Here is a 21,196-nt window from a genome sequence, read left to right as displayed (position 1 = left end):
CTGTTCCATAGGGTTTTCAAGGCTGTGACCTTGCAGAAGCAGATCACCAGGCCTGTTTTTCAAGGTCCTCTGGGTGAGCTCAAACTGCCAATCTTTCAGCTAGTAGTAGTTGAACGCTTAACCGCCTGCGCCACCCAGGGACTCCTACTAACTGGAAAACAGAGTACTATGCCTTTATAAGACATTTAGCTAATTTGAGTATCTCAAAGTCTACAGTTTTAGTTATTATGCTCTAAATAATATGTTGATGATAAAAGAATTCCATAACCTTTTTATTATCTGGAATCTTTAAAAAAAAAAAAAAAAAGTTAAAATATGAAACTGGACTGGATTATTGCCCTTGAATGAAGAATATATATCTTCAATCTTCAAGAATCTTCTCCCAGGTTAGAAATAAAAGATCCAGTTAACTATGACAGTCTGAGAGCGTATCTTCACAACTCAGCCAATCTTTATCTGTATCATTTCTCTGTTTCACTGAAAATAATGCTGTTTGAAAAAGTAGGCTTAACAAAACATGGAAAATTTTTTGAAAAAGAGTTGAAAGCCAAACATGCCATTGTTAGGAGCTAAGAAAAGGAGGGTCATCTTAGGAGTCAAGAAAAGAAAGATCATCTTAGGAGCCATCAGAATATGAAGATTATCTTAAACTTGCAAAAATGCCAAGCTAAAGATGTTAGCAAGGAGAAAAAGTTTCGGTGTTTCTCCACATGTCAACGCAAGTGTTTTCAGAGCCTACTTGATACCCAGTGGAGAACAAGCTTCTTACCAAATTTAGCTCTTCATTCTGTCTTACTGCTTCAGAATATGAATCATCAAGTTTTTTCTGCAATTCAGTCAACAGATCTTTCAGCTGCAATGAAGTTTAGAGTTTAAGATTGATCTCCTGTGATATCCCATGTTTTGTATGCTACCCGGAAGCTTCGCCACAAATAATTATATTGAAATATTTTATCACTGTTATAAATGTAATTTGAATTGAGAAGACTGAAAAAAATTCCGTTATATGTACCTCTCTGACTTCTGTAACATAGGTAGATCGTTCAATTTCTGCCTTCTCCAGTTCCATTTCCAAATGCTCTCGTTCTCTTCTCAGCTAGCAATGCAACAAAGAAGGAAAAGTTAACTAACATATACATTTAAGATTTCATGATGCTTCTCCACAATGGAAAGTTATCACACAAATACAAGGCTGTATCATTTCAAACACTATCCAAGATACATTCTTAATAGCTTAACAACTACATTAGCAGATAAATCTTAACACAAAGATCTTAGGACATCCCTTAATGCTAGGTTATAAGCCAAATAATCAAATAACATACATTTTCAATATCTTTATTTTCTCTTCTTAATTGCTCTAGCTCTTGTTCCGAAGACGTAAAGGACGACTGCATCTAAAACGTGAAAGAATTTCACGACCAAGTAAACAACCCAGGGTACAGACAGATGTTTTCATCTTGTAGAACTCTGAGTTAATTGGACACGTCACAGATTTTGAAATACACCCTATTTAAAGTCATACTGAATTTTAGAACACTTTTAAAAAGAATCACATTTCACTTGATTTAAATTATACTCAAAACCTACTCCATTTCCATGATATTAAGTCCAACAAAAAGTGCTTAATTTTTCATTAACAATTAATGCCCAGATGCAGAACACACAGTACCATCAGCAACCTCAAATTCTGCACAGTCTGGGCCAGGAAAATAAGTGAGAAACAGACGGCACCCTTTTTCCACACCACAGAAAATAGGAGAAAAATTAAAGCTCTCCAATAACTTTCAGGTTCCAACAACAGCAGAATGACTTAACTTTTTTTTCAATACTGCATCATGTGTAGCGCATCAACTGTTTTAAAAGCAGAATTCTTTACCTTATGTTACCACATAATATTTCAATAATTTTCAAAGCATTTTACATACTATACTACTACCCTTTAATCATACTCTAAACCAATGGTTCTCGAACCTGAGTGGGCATCAGAATCACCCGGTGGGCTTGTTAAACACGAACTGCTGGACCCCACCCCATAGTTTTAGATCCAGTACATCTGGGGTGGGGCCAAAGAGTCTGCATTTCTAACAAGCTCCCAGGTGGTGCTGAGGCTCCCGGTCCACGTGCTCCAAGCTCTTCATCCCAAATACCTGTTTAATAGTCTTCTGTGATTCATCGACCTTGACTTTCCATTTATTTTCTTCTTGCTCTACACTTCTCTGTAGCTTCTGCAAAATTCCTTCCTACAGACAAAAATAGACTTGTTTTGAAAAACTCATACATTAATGCCAAGATAAAACTATTTAGACCATTAAGGAGTAAGTTAATGATTTAAAAATAAGACCAAAATGCATATTAAAATCATTTCCTACTGTTTCTGCAAGGACGGATTTATATTTTTCACACTCTAGCTGTAACAATGTGTGCATTTCATCAGCTTCTTTCAACCTGTGCTCTAGAACCTGCAAAGAATGAAATAAAGAAAAATTCTCCATTTAATTTTACCAGGAAGTTTTGTACTTCAAATTTGTTTCAGTATTTAATGGCATATTATGATAAATGGTTTCAAACTGTTTTATAATGAAACACTACATTTCAACTTCCTAAGTGGCAATGAAGTTCAATGGCCTTTGCATTTGGTTTTTTGCTAATTAAACTCTTTCAGATCTGCTTACCATAAAATATATTGCCCGATTTTATAATACGTTAAGTTTGTCAATCTTTAGCTGGATGGTAAAATCAAGCAGACTCACATGTGAAATAAGATCATAATGCCTATGCTATACAAATGGTAGAGGAGATTTTATTCAAGTTACTTGAAAAGAAAAGAAAAGAAAAAAAAAAACCCCAAATTTCAGCAACCAGCTAAAAATCCATAGTTTCTGAATCCAAATGATGTAGTTTGGGATGTTTCAACAAGCCAATCGGTTTCTACGTACCCATCTTAACTGGTCTTTACTTCTTAAACTTAGGCTAAACAGGGAGTAGTGGATAATTAAATACTCAGTTTTAGAAATGATTAAGATACAGAGTTAAACGGTGAATTCAAATGCAAGGAAGACTTACATTATTTCCACCAAATTTTTCACAAGATGAAATATGCCTTCTTACACCTTATCAAAAAATCATTATTCTACTCACAATATATCCTGCATCTTTTCCAACCTTAAAAAGAAATTGATTTGCTTCTTTTTTTCCACGTTTGGTTAAAATACAGACCCTTCACTTCTTGAACTAACCTTAACCTCCTCTGAACCTGAAGTTTCAGCCACACATTCTTTAGCCTTCTTTTCAAATCCACGCAACCATTCACTATAACTCTGGCAGGGGGGAAAAAAGTCAAAATAATCAATTTCCAAAAATATTTAAATAAAATAGGTGAAAATTACATGTTGTCTAATACAGCAAAAGCAGCCAAGCTCAGATTATACGTAGGTCAGGCAATTAAATTTATTTAAAAAGCCACACACCACCCCTATTGCTAACTAAGAGGAACCAGAGCTTCTGAGAGAAATGACCAATTCCAGGTTTGTGGCAGGAAATGTATACAATAAATCAGAAGTATCTTGTCATACCACGAAGCAAACAAGCAATGGAAGTTTAGCAGGGTTGTGTCAAAAGGATTCCATAGCAAGCTAAATAAGCTCCAAATGACCAAAGAGACAAGCAGACATTATGTATCTCTTGATGGAAGTGTACAACACTGCTTATAAAGTAGTGTTGCCCCCACACCAAACGAAAAACCAAGCCAGCTGCAGTCAAGTTGACTCTAATGGCAACCCTATGTGTTGCACAGCGTAACTGCAATTCATAGGGTTTTCAATGGCTGTGACCTTTGAAAGTAGATCACCAGGCCTTTCTTCCACGGCACCTCTGGGTGGACTCAAGCCTCTAAGCTTTGATTAGTAGCCAAGTGCTTAACCATCTGTGTCACCCAGGGACTCCTGCCCCCACCCTATCCATGCCAAGATATTGAGCTTGAATATGATCTAGCTTCTATATCCAACTTCCAATTTACAGGATACACAAAGGACAGAGAAACATCCTGATGCCACAGGTATGCAGTCAGCTAAATTCAGACCCTGGGAAACTACATAGGAAACCCTGGGTCAAATATAAGCCGAGGAATGAGTTAGGGGTCGAGGGGTGGGTAATAAAGGCAGAGCAAGAAAGATCTAAGAGATATCTTAAACCAGTCACAACATATTAGCTATACTTGGGTCCTAATTAAACTGCTATAATTATTATTTAATTAAAATAAAATAGACAATTTATATGATAACTGTGGAAATGCGAGCATCAATTAGCTATCAGAAATTATTAAAGATATATTTTTTTAATTTAATAATTTTTTTTTAAAGCAATCTTTATCTTTTAGAAATACATACTGAAATTATTTACAGATGAAACCTTCTGATGTCTAATTTGTTTCAAAATAATCTGGGATGTTCAGAGTGGGAGGTAAAACAAGATTGTTTGTGTACTGATGCATGCCACGTATTGATAATTACTGGAGTGGGATATCAGGTATGTTGGGCTCATTATGCTAGTCTCTTTACTTTTGAATATGTATAATAATTTTCCATTTAACAAAAAAAAGGCCTATGCCACCACTTAAGGAAACTCACATGGCAGGCTCACAAGCTTTTCCCACCCTCAAACTTATACTGTATTAATTCTCTGATCCAAGATTACTTTTCTCTCCTACTTAAAACACATAACCTCAGGTAAAACCAGTTGTTCTACACTGTCTTAAGAATTTTGCTTGAATAAGTTAATAGATGATATTGTTCCTAAAACTAAGGAGCAATTTCTTACAATTAAGTTCTATTTTGAATAAAGCTATTGAGAACACTGATTTTACTAACCACTAAGAAATATTTCCTTCCTAAACAGGATTTTTATAATCCTCCAAATAATCTCATATGTAAATTTTATAGAATAAAACAGAAGAATTAATCAGTTGAATAAATAGAAATTAGTTTAGAATCAAGTGACTAACTACTTGGCAGTACCCTAAGTTAATAATAGATTAAGGAGTCAGTGCACTATCAAAACCAAGTGCAGAGTGCAAATGCTGCTTATTCACAACTTCCTTGAATAATGATAAAGATGTCACGTAAAAAAATAAACACATAAATTAGTCTTACCAAATTAGAAGGGACAGAAACCTTCGGAAATAACTTTTTCAGAACTTCTTTAGCCTCCAACTCCACAGCTTCCAAATGTTGTTGTCTTTCCTAAAGCAGATGATGAACCAAATCAAATCCAAGTTACAAGATTATAGAATTTAAAGGAAAAAAAAAAAAAAAAGCTATGATCTTTTAAGCTTCAAGAAATGAAAGTCATAGGATTTAAAATATTCATTTCAATACTGACAAATGTTAATATTTCCCATTTCAATGTGTCAAAATGAGTCCACATGAAAAAATCTGCAAAATCTCTAAAGCATCCTGAATAATAATGTCATATTAATCATGCTAAGAAATTATCTGATAATATGGGCATTTTCCTTGGCATTAGACAAGTGCTTTACACCTCCAGGAACAAATCATTAAGAAACTAAAACACTTCCTATAGTAAAAGTTAAGCTACATATATTAAAATATATGTATCTGCGCAACACAGCTGAGGCTTATTGGCGGGCAAATGTCTACACAAAATGCATCACTGAGGGACCGTAATTCCATGGGCATTAAAATGGCAATTTCCAAATATTCGGCTTGAAGGTCATGTGAAGCCGTTTATGCTAAACAAGGCAAAAAGGACCAAAATTCGATGGCTGGCCCATATGGGAGAAAGAGGAAGGAGAGCAGATAAACCTATGGTATAATACTTCACTAATGCCAAGCATAATTTTGACACTTGGGTATGGACTCCCTCAGCTATAAATTCAAAGGCATTAGTACAGATGTACATATGTCTAAATTTGATAATTTAAAATCCAAACCTAGTGGATATCAGTAAATAAATTCAAAACCATGGTTTGTCAAAATTAGGGTAATGATTTGATCACACACAAAAATCCCAACTAATATCCAAACTATCTCTACATGATAAAGAAGAACACAAAAACGCACACCTAAACCAAACCAAGAATATCATCTCAAAACAACACTTGTCAAGTTCACAGGTGACAAAAATGCAAGCAAGCTAGTACAATCTCAAGCCTATCATTCCCCTTTTAGATGTGATCTCTGAAATTGATTACTGATATAAGATGCATACACTTCAATTTAAGCAAATCCAATCACATGAAAATCTAAATTTACAAAAAGATTATATTCTATATAGAGCTGTCACTTTATTAAGAACTAGCAGCAAGATTTTTTTAAGTGGAAGAGTTAATGGAGTATTTTTAGTAATTCAATAAAGTCCACTATTTTCTGGGAATACACCTACTATATAAAACAAGATACATTCATTCAAAACAATACTTAGCTGCTAGTTCCAAGACAACTAATAGGTCATTTTTATCATTTGACCACAGAAGTGGTGCTGCAAGCTTTAAGCAAAATCAGTAAGGAAAAGAGACGCTGTGGAACAGGAGCTTTTTGAACATGACCCAAGAGGAAAACTATACAACTTGTAATCAGGAGCCACAACAATGAAGATTTACTTTTATACCATTCAAATAACCTTTGCTGTCAAGTTTTCATTTGACACAGTAGTTTGATTATGTGCAGCAATTTCCATTCCATTTTAACTCCTGGGTAATACTGGTAACTGCTTCATTAAAATCTCCTTACTATCTTTAAGTATATGTAAAAAGTATCTTTCAATGTGACCTCAAGCTCTTCAACAATACTTACTACTTTAAAAATAATCCTGAAAAAGCAGTATATCATTCTTTGTTACATTCTAACAAGATTACTTATTTCTATCATCTAAAGATGTTTTACATAGCTCCTTCTCCTTACAGCACAACCCGAGGAACTGGGCCTATCACCAGCACTCCACACATATGGTATCTGAGGGCTGGCTAAATTCCGTTGAAATAGAAAGACTGAATTCTATTCTTTGGAGATGATTAGCTATGCAAGAAGCCAACAAGCAGCTCAGTGATGAGTTTTGAAATGTGGTTAAATTCTAGCTTTCTTCTGGAATCATAGTATGTAAGAATGCCTACGGAAGGTGGCATATGGCTTCTTGCAGGAATGGTCCAGTATTAAATGAAGGATTAGCACCTACTAGATATATATAACCTCACTACAAAACGAAAGCTAAAAGGTAGCTCTTAACAGTGAAAATCAAAGGTGTGGCAACAATCAGAAACCTCTCATTGCTAACAGACTTGACTATGCAGCTGCAGCCACTCACAACAAAACCACAGCGTCCTACTTGGCCGAGATCTTCCTGTTGCCTGGCCTAGATTTCTCTGGTTCCAGTATCTATCAGTGTTCACTAATTTGGGTTTTAGTGAAAATTAGGGCCAAGTGAATAGATACATAAATCCATTACACTAAAAGAACTGTAACTACAAACGTATGCTGGATAGAAGATTTTTCATAAAAAGTATATCCTGCTAAAAAAGTCCTTCAACTGTCACTAAGACTTGTATTTAAAATTAAATAGGTCACTGTGGCTCATCAAGTACTTTTAAAATGCTGGCCTAAATCACACAGCTTCTTAACTCATCTGTAAAACTCAACTCTCCTGTTCCACACATATTCTTGGTAGGAATTTTCAAAGTACAGTGAAACCTGTGAGAGCTGGAACTCAACGGGGACTGCCTGGTTTTTCTGGGTCTCACAAGTTTTCCGCCTTTGACAGGGTACAGTCTTAGCACTTTTCTATCACCATTAGTGTAAAATATTTGAGTTTTCCTTCTCTGACAGGTTTCCACTGTACTTGACTGAAAGCTTTCATTTCTCTCAATTTTTAAAAAGAACTTCTTCTCAACTATAACTCATTAGAAATCTTCATATCCATGGAATAACTTGAGCCCAGGGAGCGTACCCTTTGTCGTTTTGGAGACAGAGGGATATATAGCACTTTACATATTTGGGTCAAGAGGCTTATCCCTTGATATTAAAATTTCATACTAAATATAATACATGTGGTCACTGATGTCTAGCTGCTTCAAAACCTAAAGTTCAATTCCACCTCATATGGAAAACCACCCCCAATAACACACCCGGCATTGATCCCTTTCCTGTATTTACGACTTTTATCATTTTCTACCTTGTCCAGGTCATCTTGGTATACTCCAAAGAACCTACGACAGTTTGTTGTACATTGTAGGTATATCCTAGGTATTCAAATGTGTTTAATAATAGTTATTTTTTTAGTTCAGGGTTTTCATCAAAGTTCCTTCTTAACCAACCTAACAGGCACACACTGTCTGACAAGAGCTTACATGGCTAGCACAGAAGGTCTCCTCAGACTCCTCAGCTTAAAGTAGTACTCACCAAAGTTTAAACAATTAGGTAATCAACAACAAATCAGCATGCCCACAACTAAAGCTGCCAGGAGAAGACGAGAAAAAGTAGAGATGACAGAGATGATAAATGTGGATAAGGAAATTTTATATTTAAATTGCAGTAAAATTAAATGCTTTAGGCTGATTTTAAGACAGGCTGCAGATTTTCTCTATTCAAATGACTATTTCTAGGAGTTAGCATTACAACCTTGGAAGTCTTGTTCACTTTGTCCTGCAGCATTTTTTCAGTTGATGCCAATGCTTCCATTGCTTCCCAGTTTTTCTCCCGAAGGTCCTAATCATTTTTAGAAAGAATGATTTCAGTTTATCTATTATTGAAAGATTTTTGCTTTTTACTTCATCAGTATTTTGCACTGCATTTAAATGCTGGTTACTGCAAAATTATTTCAGTGTGAGAATATGTATATCAGCAAAAAATAAAAAGCAATGTTTAGAAGTTTGAATGAGGAAATAAAGATGCCCACTTTCCATGTATTAATATACACAATATGCCAGCTTTAAGGTAATTACTGCACACATGTAACAAAGAAGAAAGCATTCAAAAGTAAACAGGCAAATCAAGATTACAAGTAAGATTTAAGGTACATTGAACAGTAGAGGATTAAAAACAAAGTACTCAAGTATTGCAAAAAGCTTTATACATGATTTTTAGACAAGGCTCAATGTCACTCACGGGACTTTCCCCTATAGCATGACTTTTTTTTTTCTCTCTGAATACGTTTTAATAAGGTTAACACATTTCAAATCTACCTAGCAACAACATAGTAACTCACTGTGCTTCTACATCTTTCTTGGCATGGTCAAACGTGTATACCATAAAGCAACCTGACACAAACTGTATTAGCTAATTGATCGAGGCAAACAGGGAAGCTTGACAGCTATAAAACATATTCGCTTGAAGGAGAAACAGAAGCCATTGGAAACTAAGGTCTGAAAGATCTAGATTTTAACAGCATTTCATAAGCAAATATAAACACATATCAATCTCCTAAATTTCAGTCTTTCTTAGAAATTCAAACAGATAAAAACTATAAAATAAAAAGCCAATAATCACCATGTACTAGATGCTTACTCATGTGCCAAACACTGTAGTTGACACTTCACTTAAGGTCTCATTAATCCTCCTAACAACCCTATGAAGTATTTATTCCTATTTTATAGATGGGGAAACCACAGCTCAGATAGGTTAAGAAATCTGGCCAACTGTACACAGCAAATAAAGTGACCAAACTAGAATGGATTGGCACTGCAATCTGCAGGCCTCTAAGGTCTTGGTTCTTTTCACCACACTTTAACGCCTTCAGCACTGCTGCTGCATTACACTGGCATGACCATGCACTCTTTATTTCACAAGCCCGATTAAAAAACACACATTAGATGTTAGCAGTGTATTGGCAAGTTCACGTCTAGTTTTGTGAAAAGGCAGGCCTGTTAGTAATGTTACGCAAGCACACACAAAGGGCAATTCACATACCTAATTTTGACAAACTCAGGGGTGCAGGAAAATGCCAACTTGTTAAATTAATGAATACAAACTTTGAAAAATTTAACTTACGTTAGAAAAATACTTATCTATTTACCATCAATAACCCTTTAGATTTCAAAAACATTTTAGCCTTATTCAAGTCTTAGCAATTACACTTTTGTATACAAAAGCTCCTCTACAAAGAATGCTTGCATCTACTTATAGGTGTCACCTTCTGTTCAGAAAGAATGTATAAGAAATTCACCTAAATTCATAAATGTCTATTCAGTAAAGGGATTTATATTTCTAAAAGCACTATCCCTTCCTAGTCTAATATAAATATATTCAGGTTCTGAGGCCTCTGACACACTTTAACTAAGCCACCTCTCAGTTAAAAAGGAGAGGTTCTAGAAGGCTTTGAAAAGATTTAATTACTGAGATGCTGGGTCTGAATACTGGCATCACTATTAGTTTACAAAAAGGCTAGTCCAAATCAGTGTAAGAGGAAATATCTTTGATTTTAAAATACTGAGCTGAAAAAGATTATTTTCCCAAATATAAAGTTTAATAGAAAGTCTTTCAATTGTATTTTTAGTTTAAAAAAAAAAAAGACCTAAAGCTGCAGTAATCATACCTTCCATATTTAAAATAATATTCACAAACAAGTGTAAGAATTGGTCTTTACACTTATTCACTGAAAAGTAGCTCTCCAATAAAATGATTACCCCAAGTAACCTCCCCAACAAAGAGCTACACACAGAAAACAATAGCATTTTCCCACAAAGATTAACAAATCTAAAGTAAAAGTAGCTTTCAAAAATAAGTAATAATCCTGAACCATGACATTTCAAAGTTAAAGTAGTAAAAATAAAAGCTTCATTCTGGTAAGTGCTTACATTGTTTTTCTTCCTCTGGTGTTCGACAGCATCCTTCAAAGAGTCTAACTCACTCTGGAGATCAATTATTTCTCTCTCTCTTTCTGAAATTCTAAACCAAAACATGAATACATACAGCAAGATTTTCAGGCAAACAGTGACTACAACTTAAATACTCACATATCAACATTTGTTACTGCGAAATAAAAACATCAAGTGGATGACACTTAGAAAGCCCATCCTATGAATTCTTGTTTTTATAAAAGGCTTTTTAAATCCTTTTACACACAATAATGCTGAAGTTTGTGCAAGAGAGAAAAGAACACCATTCCCTAAGGAACAGTATGAACACATGAACTGCTGTACCTGGGGCAACTGCAGTAGCTATTTTCAGAGTAAAGAACATTTTTTTTTCCCCAAAAGGCAATGAAATCATTTATGACGTTAAGTGGCTGACCCACAACGAAAGTCTAATATTAAAGTGAGCCAGGTGTTCTATTCTCATAGCAGTCTCAAAGTTCACGTTTTCTGGTCCAGTCTAATGAGTTAGCTATTTCCCAGAAATGCAGAAAGCAACAGCAAGAATTTCCAATTCAATCCTATTATAGCTGGGAGAGGCTTAGGCAGAAGGTTAAATTACAAACAGCTCTTCTCTAAGTATATGGTTCTATATAAGGGGTTGACAAAATATGGCCCCGGCTCAGCCCCATGGCCTGTTTTTGTATGGCCCTCGAGCTAAGAACTGTTTTTATATTTTTAAAGAGCTGGGGGTGGGGAACGAATATGCGAAAGAAACCCATGTGGCTGAAAAGCCTGAAATATTTACTAGCAGGGTCTTTACAGAAAAAGTTGGCCAACCCCTGCTCTCTACAAACTCAAGACTCAATTTAACAGTAAGTAATTCTAACCTAGTAAATAAATCACCAACTTTGTAAACAAGTCAAGGTGATAGCATACTTAGATTACTTCTATCACCTAATATATCTAATTTAGTTGACATTTAACATACTGCCTTATCTGAAATGACCATAAATGTAGGCTCTTAGGAGGAAAACAGAGCCTGACAATTTAAAAAACAGATATATGGTAAAATATATTTTTTTAAAATTGCTTCCTAAAAAGAGAGTAATCATAAAGATTTTGAGTTTAAAAAAAATACAAAAGCTAAACCAAAATTTGTTATCATTCAATTCCATAGTGAGATCAGGAGAGAAAACTCAGTAGGGTAACTGAGATAGTTTAAGATAACTCAGAAAAGCTTTCAAAGTAGTTTAATGGTTTCTGAATACTTGGGGGTAGGGGTGGGGGGAGTCAAGCATCTTCGTCAGCAAAATATTAAAAAAAAATCCAAATACACAAAAAAGTACTTTAACTCAGGCAGAGGCACAGCTAAACTCTACTGACCTTCACTCAGGTCAGTATACCCAAATAGAGCTGTGAAAGTGAGGTGACCGTTTGTAGTCATGTTAAATTGCTTACCTGAGAACTGTATTTTTATATAGCACATAAAAACAGTTACCACTTCCCAAACTGTGAATCAAACTTGTTACTTACACTTTTAACAGTTCTTCATGAGAAGGAAAAGAAGACACCTATCAAAAGAGTTAAATGTAATTTCAAAACAAAGCTTTCTAGGAAACTTCAAAAAATTGTAACTGCTTTTGAGATGTTAGCACCAAAAGTGAAAATACCATAGAGTCCATATGCTAGCTAGTCACTTTAATCAAGTGATTTTAATAAAAACGTGTACAAACTTATAAACTATACTGAACGTTAAGTCTAACCTTCATTGTCACCACACGCTTACAAACTTCATCAACATTTGTCAATTTCGTACTATGTGCAAAGCACTGAGTTGACACCTTGAATTTTCATTACTGTACAACTCATTTGACTACATGAAAAATGTTAAGTTTCTAAAAGTTAAAAAAATACAATAATATCAAAAGCAGGAAAAATTCATTACCTCATGTATGACAAAAGTTAAATTTGTATAATATATAAAGGGAGGCAGCTCTTCACATATGGCATTTCTCCTTAATGCCTTCATGAGTAGAATCTCCCAAACAAAACTGTTACATAAGCTGATTCTTTTGTCCCTCAAAATACCTTCTAATTTATACATGTGTTCATAAAATAATTTAAAGGATATTTTGGTAACATCTTAAACAAAAAAGACTTTTCATTTTTACCAGGGTTATTTTAAATAGTGTTAAGCTATTACAACTCTACACATTGTTTACTTTTTCTCTAATTATTGATGTTTTGTTTGGGAAAAGCAGAGGTCTGGAGTACACAGATGTCTAAAGACCTCTACAGGACTTTAACTGGCTTGCTAAGAAAAGCGTTCTAGAGGATCAGGAAACACACACAAATACAAAACAGATCTGGACTAAAGATAATATTATTTGTTCATATGTTATAAACTGTAGATTATTTCACCTTGGATATGGCACAGTAAATTGCTTTTTTTTAGGAAATTAGACAAACATTTATAATAAAACAGCACACTATATTCTCAATGCAAAGGCAAAAATGGCAAGAACAGTTATCAACAGTACTGGTGATACAACGTATCGCCACATAAATAAAAGGCAAGACATCTAATAGTACCTACCTGTTGGTAACTCTGATGCTTAAGCTGTTCAATTTGGGATTTAAACAACTTGTTTTCATCTTGTACCTCCTATTTAAACAAAAATTAAATATGAATACCTGAATAGAGATTTTATTTTTCATGTAGACTTCTGAAACACGAGACAAACTATGAAAATTCAAAAATAATAATTTTAAAGAGCATAATAAGTCCTATAATATAGCAAAACATATTATGGAAATTGGAGTAATTCAATTATTTAGTACTAGCCTTGGAATGTGCATGTGTCAATGGAACAAAATAGGATTCAGAAACAGACCCAAATACCTATAAGAAGTTAGCATGGGTGACTTTTCAAATCAGTACAGCAGTTTCTCAACCTTGACACTAGTGGCATTTGGGGCTGCATATTTCCTTTTTCTGGGGGGCTACCCTGTGTACTGTAGGATATGTAGCCACATCCTTGGCCTCTACCCACAAGATTTCAGTAGCGACTCTCCACCAGTTGTGATAACCAAGAATGTCTCCAGATTTGCCAACTGTCCCATGGGGAACAGAACTACTACAGTAAGGGAGTGAGGGAATACTTAATAATGTGGCTAGCCATTTCCCACCCTGCCCCGCAAAGGCTAGAATGCTATCATCGCAACCTACTCTGAAATAAATTACATATGAATCAAAAAAATGTAAACAAAAAATTGTAAATGTATTAGAAGAAAACATGAAAAATAATATTTTTATGATCATAGAATGGGAGACATCTTTCTTCCCAAGGCTTAAAATTTGGGAAATTACTCATATTTGAGTATACAGAAGGTTTGAACCTCCAAATGAGGGGAAAAAACACAAATGATGTTAAAGAAAAAACTGAGGAAAACAAATTTCTTCACACAGTAACAAAGGGCTAATCTTTCCTATTATGTAAAAGAGAAGTTATAAATTAGTTTAAAAAAGGGAAGACAAAGAAAAATTGGGGGGATGAAAGGGCAATTCATATAAAATGGCTTACAAATTTGAAGAAAGCTTAATTTCTCTCAAATGTAAAGTAAAACAATCCTACCATCTATCCAATGTTTTCCTCCTTGTCAGTAATGGAGAAGATGAAGGAAAAATGGTCCTTTGTTGGGAGTGTAAATTGGTAACAACATTTTTGGAGGGTGATTTAGCATTATCTAACAAAATTTAAAATAAACCCACTTCAGAAGGAGAGAGATTGTGACAAATTCAACCCTTGGAGCATGAAACGTGAGCAAGACTGGTCTGAGACAAGGTAGGTGTCTTTGAATCAATGTTCTTTAAGTACTTTCAATATTAACTACATAAAGGTGAGGAGGTACTGTTTTATTTAAAATTATTTCTCTTTCTTTAAAACAACTGCATAAACCTTTGAGCCAGAAATTTCACTTGTAGGAATCTATAATACAGCTACGCTTATGAAAGTATTCAAAATATATGTGCAGCTTTTTTTAAACAGGAAAACAATTCTGAACAACATAGGTATTCGCCAACAGAGGATTGGTATATAAATGATACAATAATACAGTAAAATAACATGAAGTCATGTGCTTATATGGAAAAAACCAAACCCACTGCCATCGAGTCGATTCCGACTCATAGCGACCCTATAGGACAGAGTAGAACTGCCCAATAGAGTTTCCAAGGAGCGCCTGGCGGATTCAAACTGCCGACCACTTGGTTAGCAGCCGTAGCACTTAACCACTATGCTACCAGGGTTTCCAGTTATATGGAAAGATCTCAAAAAAAAAAAAAAAAAAATCGTTATTTGCGAGGGGAGGCAAACAAAATTCAAAAGTGTGTATAGCAAGATATAAAAAACCAAAACCAGATCCATTGCCATCAAGTCGATTCTGACTCATAGCAACCCTATAGGACAGAGTAAAACGGCGCCATAAGGTTTCAAGGAGCGCCTGGTGGATTTGAACTGCTGACCTTTTGGTTAGCACCCGTAGCTCTTAACCGCGGCACCACCAGGGTTTCCAGTTAAATACAGTGTGCTTAAAAAATACTAAATATTTGTATGTTGTTATTGTGTGCCGCTAAGTTGATTCCAACTCATAGCGACCCTACAGGACAGAGGAGAACTGCCCTATAGGGCTTCCGAGGAGCAGCTAGTGGTTTCAAACGGTCGACCTCTCGGTTAGCAGCCCAAGCTTTTAACCACTTCGCCACCAGGCCCCCAATATTTATATAACACATACACATATGCATTTATGTGTGGGCATATTCTCAAAAGATACACAAACATTTGACAGTAATTTATCTCTGAGGAATGAAACCCAGTATCTGGGTGGGAGGAAGGCTCACTATGTATTCCATTTCTTTTTGTAGTAGTTAAATCCTAAAGATACAAAGCTAATAATTCATGCATCATGAATTTTAACTAATCATATTCACCTGTAACAGCTTTGTTTTGTTAGAAAGATCACTCTCCGTCTCTTTTAACACAGCTTCTACTTTCTTCATTTCATTTTCCTTTTCTTTCAATCTAGAATTTTTTAAGAGACCTTATATTTAGTTATGTACATAAAAAAGGGCAAGCAGACTCCAATAATACCCCTAAGAAAAAAAGATGGAATAACAAAATGTCTACCAGCTCTTTCCCTCCATGATATACCAACTTATAAATGTGTTTCAAAAGACAACTATTTCCACGATCACTCAGCTCCAAGTACATCCTAAAACTGCTTCATACTTAACATTTCTTACACAAGTGTGGCTTTAGCTAGGAGGAAAATCTAAAATAATGGCTAAGAACAAGACTATATTTCATCAACTCACTATAAAAAAATCACTTAAAAAGAAATGAGTTATTGCTCCCAAGAATCTTAGCCATAATAAGTTGACTCCAAAAATTACAATATGCCCAGCTTTTGTGCTGAAGAGTGGCTATATACAATTTAATCTGGCTCTCCCTTTCACAATCTAAATATGTCTTACTATATCTGGTCCAAGTAAATCCAAATTGCCCTTGGCATCCTAGGTAACAAGCCTCTAGGATAACATGAACACTGTAAAAAATGATCTGTTTAACTATCTGTTTCCTCAGGACTCCATCTTATCCATATCCCCAGTGCCAAGAACAGTTCCAGAGAGAGGTACATCACAGACTCTCAAACATTTGTTGAGTTGAACATTATTTCATCTTAAATCTAGAAGAATTTCAAGATGCTTATAGGTCTACATGAAAAATGACAAAAGAGCACACATGCAGGATAGAATTAAAGAATGAAAAGGGAAAGAATGTGACATAGAAAGGAGCCTAAAATTACATACTTCAATGACCTATATTCCTACTAAAAATAGAGCACAAAGCTGGCTCTAAGCTTTCTATAAGCAAATGGAAAAAACACCTTGGCAATTACACAGTGCTCACAAAATAAACAATTAGTTGTACAAAAACAGAGAACTCTCTCTTGTCTTCATTAAGATACTGACAGTTTCAAAGGGCCACTTTCTAACCCAAACATCAATAAAGACAAGTGGCATCGTATCAAAGCAAAATCTCATAAAAGTAACTCTGAAGTGGGCTAGTAAGATGAGGTCCAGAGACCCTGCTCACCACTGTATGCTAATCTAGTTTAAGAAGACAGACTTCCCTCAGACCATGATAAAGACACTTTCCAGAATGAATATCTACAAACAAAAGCTGATACCTTGATTAGATTCAATATTTTTACTATTTAACAACAGGATAACTAAGATAACAACAAATATTATTTTTCCAGTAAGCAAGTTACTCTTATAGAAGGATTCAATATTCATGATAAAGACCATGACTAAGATTATCTTCTGGTTAATTCAGAGATGTTCATTTTATTCTTTCAACTATTTTAAAAAATAATTTCAATTTGAAATACATCAACCTCTCTTTAACAGTAACTGTTAAAGACGAAAAACTTAAATAAAACCGGTCTACATATGCAGAAAGCAATTTGAGGAAATGGGTTTGATGAGTTTAGAAAGGATCATCTTCAGGTATTTGAAAGCATCTAAAGGGCCTCTGTTTTATTATACCAAACAAAGACACAGTCTGTAAACTATAATTCCTACTTAAAAAAAAGCTAATGACTTTGAACAAATCCATCATAATATTCAAGGCATATTCTGAAGAGTAATGCAAGTTTCTGCTTAAAATGCTGGCTAAAAATATACTTACACAGTCTCAAGTTCTTTAAGTCGTGACGCAGAACATGCCTAAGAAACAGATTCACATATTTAATTCTACAACAAAAGGACAAGGTACAACATGTATACAGTATCACCTACCAAGAAAATAAATATAAAATAAAAAGCATAATAAACAATTATCTAAAGTAAATTATATTTGTAATATTTGTAACAGAAAGAATGAACTTTCTCTATTAAACTTAATCTATGATATTTATTTCTCAAAGGATTGCAGGTTAACAGCAATTTAACACGGTTAAGGTAGAGCTTAAGAATCCATCGAAAAAATAAGGCTAAGGAAATACTTTTAGGTTCAGGTTGACAATTCAGGCAGTAAGTTTAACTAGATGGGGCTAACACTTAAATTGTTTTAATAGCAACAACAACAAAAGATCTACGGTTCAACAAAGGTTTATGGCACGTAAACTCAGAACAGATTCACTTCTCACTTTCTGGTAAAGATTTCTTACTCCTTATGCCAATATATTTAGTAATTTGTATTATACCTCTTTCAAGTTATGTTGTGCTGCCTCCTGAACGTGCGCTTTTAAGGATTTATTTTCTTCTTGAAGATCCTTAAAAACAGTAGGTGTAAATTTAACTGATATTGAAATATCGAAAAGGTTTTTTTTTTTTTACTTTTCTTTTAGCTTCTCACCTGTAACCATTTCCCTCTATTTGCTAGGTCCTGCTCCTTCTCTTCTAAAACAGCCTTCATAGTATTCATCTGTTCCTCCTTTCCTTTTAATCTGATAATTAGTAAGAAAAATAAATGAAAATGTTACATGTCCATAAAAAGCAAAAATACCAGAGACTGAAAAAGCATATTTTTAGTACTCACAGCCCAAACTGATTAAAATCAGCTGTCATTCAATATTATTTCAATGGTGTTATCCTTCACTAAAAATTGTTTCAAGTACAAAAGGCATACAAGGTTTACAGAACTAATCAAATTAAGTACAGGATGACTAAAGAAAACAGTTCTATATATCATTAAACAGCCAGACACTGAATAAATTACACCCTGTTAAAGTCCATACCAGAAACCCTGGGTGGTGCAGTAGGTAAGAGCTATGGCTGCTAACCAAAAGGTCAGCAATTCAAATTCATCAGGTGCTCCTTGGAAACCCTATGGGGCAGTTCTACTCTGTCCTATAGGATTGCTATTAGTCGGAATCGATCTGACAGCAATGGGTTTTCATTTTTTCAAAATCAATACTAGTTTATTACAACTGGTTTTTGCTGTTGAATATATACATAATTTCACAATGGGTATTAGAATGGACAAACAGCAACATTTAAGGTCACAGATTATAAATCATGAAAAATAATATTTCTTCCCCCAAAAACTTTTAGGTTAAATCCTGATGAAAAATTATTAAGATTTCTGAGATATAATTTGATATTATCTAAAATATTACTTGAAGTCAAATAAGAAGAAGTTACGAATTTTCATTATAACTGTACTTAACTTGTAAAAAGGAGGTATTATTAAAGAAAAGTGAAAAATGGTACTTACAAGTTCTGAAGCTCCTGGACTTGAGAAGCGATAGATAACTAAAATAAAAAGAACAGAAAAACCAATTCATAATTCTTTCACAATTTACCTTATTAAATTCTACAACGCTTCTTTAAAATGTGTACACTTCAAATTACGAAGGTCCTAACTGAATTATTCATACTAAAGTGAGATGTGTTTTGATTTCACCTTCCCTTCATTCCAATGACAGTAAATGTAATAAAAATATAAGGAGGGGGAGAGCTGCAAGGAGAATTATAAATACTAAATCTAAATAATGTGATACTTCAAAATTTGTTAAAATTGGAATATTAACTTTCCACATATCTAGTACACATCAGACCTCTTTTCCATCCCAGTCTTCAAGGCCAACTACTCTTTAATAAAAAACTCTTTAATAGTACGCTTTAAATATACTGGCCTTCTTTAAATCTCCTATTCTTATACACAGTCCAGTAATACTTTCTCTCTTCCCAGGTTTACTCCTTCATACCCCCTTCAGACCTTGGCTTAGATGTCAGTTTCTCAGGACCAGCCTTTCCTAAACTCTCAATCTATATTAGACGACTACTTTATCTTTTCATCATATTGTTTTGTTCAACACATTATCTCCGACCACTAACATAATACTTGACAAGTAGGAGGAACTCAATAAATATTGCTGAGTCAATCTGTTGGATAACTGAATGAACCATCTCTTTCATGCAACCTCACCAGTTTTTCAATGAAACCTTTCCAGATTAAATTCACCAAAACCCATCTATTTCCAGCAATCACATCTACCTCTGAAATCCCCCAATGAAACTCATACTCTGTTCTACAGGCAGAGGATGATGAATTCATAGACTATAATAAAAACATTTTGGTCCATGCAAGTTAAAGAAAACACAGAGGTGAAAAAAAAAAAAAGATTTGAATTATCAGCATGTTTTGTTTTTTAAGTTGGCAAACTAAAAGGAATCACTATAAGGAATCGTTAATATGGAAAACTTTCCAGAAAAGAACCTTTTATAGTTAAAATTAAAAGATACAGGGATTAAAATATCAATGAAACTTTCTCCAATCAGGCAAGGAACAACAAAAAAAAAAAAGCACATGACCCAATAAATATACTTGCAGCACGCTCTTAAAAGTGCTTCCTCCCCACCCCAGGTTACAAGAAAAAAACTAAATAGCCCATAAATAACACATACACTAACAAATCTGTCATGCTATGGCTCTGGGATTTTTTACCTGTTGAGCCTTTTCAAGCTGGATATTTCCTATTTCTTCTTTTAGAGCCTCTATTTCCTGTTTCAAATCCTTGACAATGACAAAACAGACAAGATTGGACAATGGAAACACAGAAATTGACACAAAGTGCAATGTATAGACAAACACATGAAAATAAATGGTATGAACCAAAAAGCTGATAAACAAAAAACAAAACAGTTTTCTCTGTTCCAATACCTGAACAGTTTTTTCCTTATTAGCAACTTTGAGAAGTTCAGCTTCCAGAAGTTCTTCCACAGACTTGATTTTTCCATCTTTCTCATGGATCCTTAGGTAAAGAAATGCAGTATTAACTTCAGCAGAAATCACCAAGCTTCCCCAACTAAGATATAAAAACAGCACCAAACCATGAGCAGGTTCTCCAAATCAACCCTTTCCATTTTAGACAGAACAGAAACATATCTTTGCAGACACGGGGTGGGGGGTGGGCATACTTCAAGCTCCTCCTATTGAGGAATTAAAGAGTACAATTTACATCAATAACTACCGGATGGTTGAAACCTATGCATACACAAGAAGCTGGGAAGCTGCTTCGGGAGTACATAGGGAACATAAGATTTGTACCCTGAAGAACACCGGGGAAAATCAAATTCCACTCAGCAATACTAGCTTCTAGGGCTCTATGCCTGGGGCAGAACTTGAAAGTAACTATTGCCTAAAGCTTGTAGAAGCCTTAACAGGATATATAAGGAATTGATCTCTGTCCAATATAACCTATTAATAGTTTTCACTGCAGAAAGTAGGGAGTTAATTAACAATTCAAGGCTATAAACTAAAAATAAATGGAATTATGGAAATAGGATTTGAAGGTTAAACTAACATGTCAGCTATCCCAATT

The 21,196-nt window shown here is 34.6% G+C and overlaps 1 protein-coding gene across 11 annotated transcripts in view; it reads right to left on the bottom strand.

Moving 5' to 3' along the window:
- KTN1 (kinectin 1) overlaps positions 1-21,196 on the bottom strand; it is a 118,771-nt gene that overhangs the window by 13,370 nt on the left and 84,205 nt on the right. For 5 of the 11 annotated variants that reach the window (XM_049899264.1, XM_049899260.1, XM_049899266.1 and 2 more), the window contains 18 exons: positions 20,536-20,626; positions 20,320-20,388; positions 19,087-19,124; positions 18,226-18,316; positions 18,074-18,142; positions 17,557-17,594; positions 15,795-15,885; positions 13,401-13,469; positions 12,338-12,375; positions 10,805-10,895; positions 8,631-8,717; positions 5,151-5,240; positions 3,240-3,320; positions 2,373-2,462; positions 2,151-2,243; positions 1,326-1,397; positions 1,013-1,096; positions 770-853 (listed from right to left, as the gene is read on the bottom strand). In XM_049899264.1, the coding sequence (XP_049755221.1) occupies positions 770-853; positions 1,013-1,096; positions 1,326-1,397; positions 2,151-2,243; positions 2,373-2,462; positions 3,240-3,320; positions 5,151-5,240; positions 8,631-8,717; positions 10,805-10,895; positions 12,338-12,375; positions 13,401-13,469; positions 15,795-15,885; positions 17,557-17,594; positions 18,074-18,142; positions 18,226-18,316; positions 19,087-19,124; positions 20,320-20,388; positions 20,536-20,626 (1,366 nt within the window). The remainder of the gene's footprint in view (positions 1-769; positions 854-1,012; positions 1,097-1,325; positions 1,398-2,150; positions 2,244-2,372; positions 2,463-3,239; positions 3,321-5,150; positions 5,241-8,630; positions 8,718-10,804; positions 10,896-12,337; positions 12,376-13,400; positions 13,470-15,794; positions 15,886-17,556; positions 17,595-18,073; positions 18,143-18,225; positions 18,317-19,086; positions 19,125-20,319; positions 20,389-20,535; positions 20,627-21,196) is intronic. The other 6 variants (XM_049899269.1, XM_049899267.1, XM_049899268.1 and 3 more) reach the window with 6 other exon arrangements.

Source organism: Elephas maximus, chromosome 10 (genome assembly GCF_024166365.1).
Source record: "Elephas maximus indicus isolate mEleMax1 chromosome 10, mEleMax1 primary haplotype, whole genome shotgun sequence".
Taxonomy (NCBI): Eukaryota; Metazoa; Chordata; class Mammalia; order Proboscidea; family Elephantidae; genus Elephas; species Elephas maximus.
This window is presented reverse-complemented; position numbering and strand designations above follow the sequence as displayed.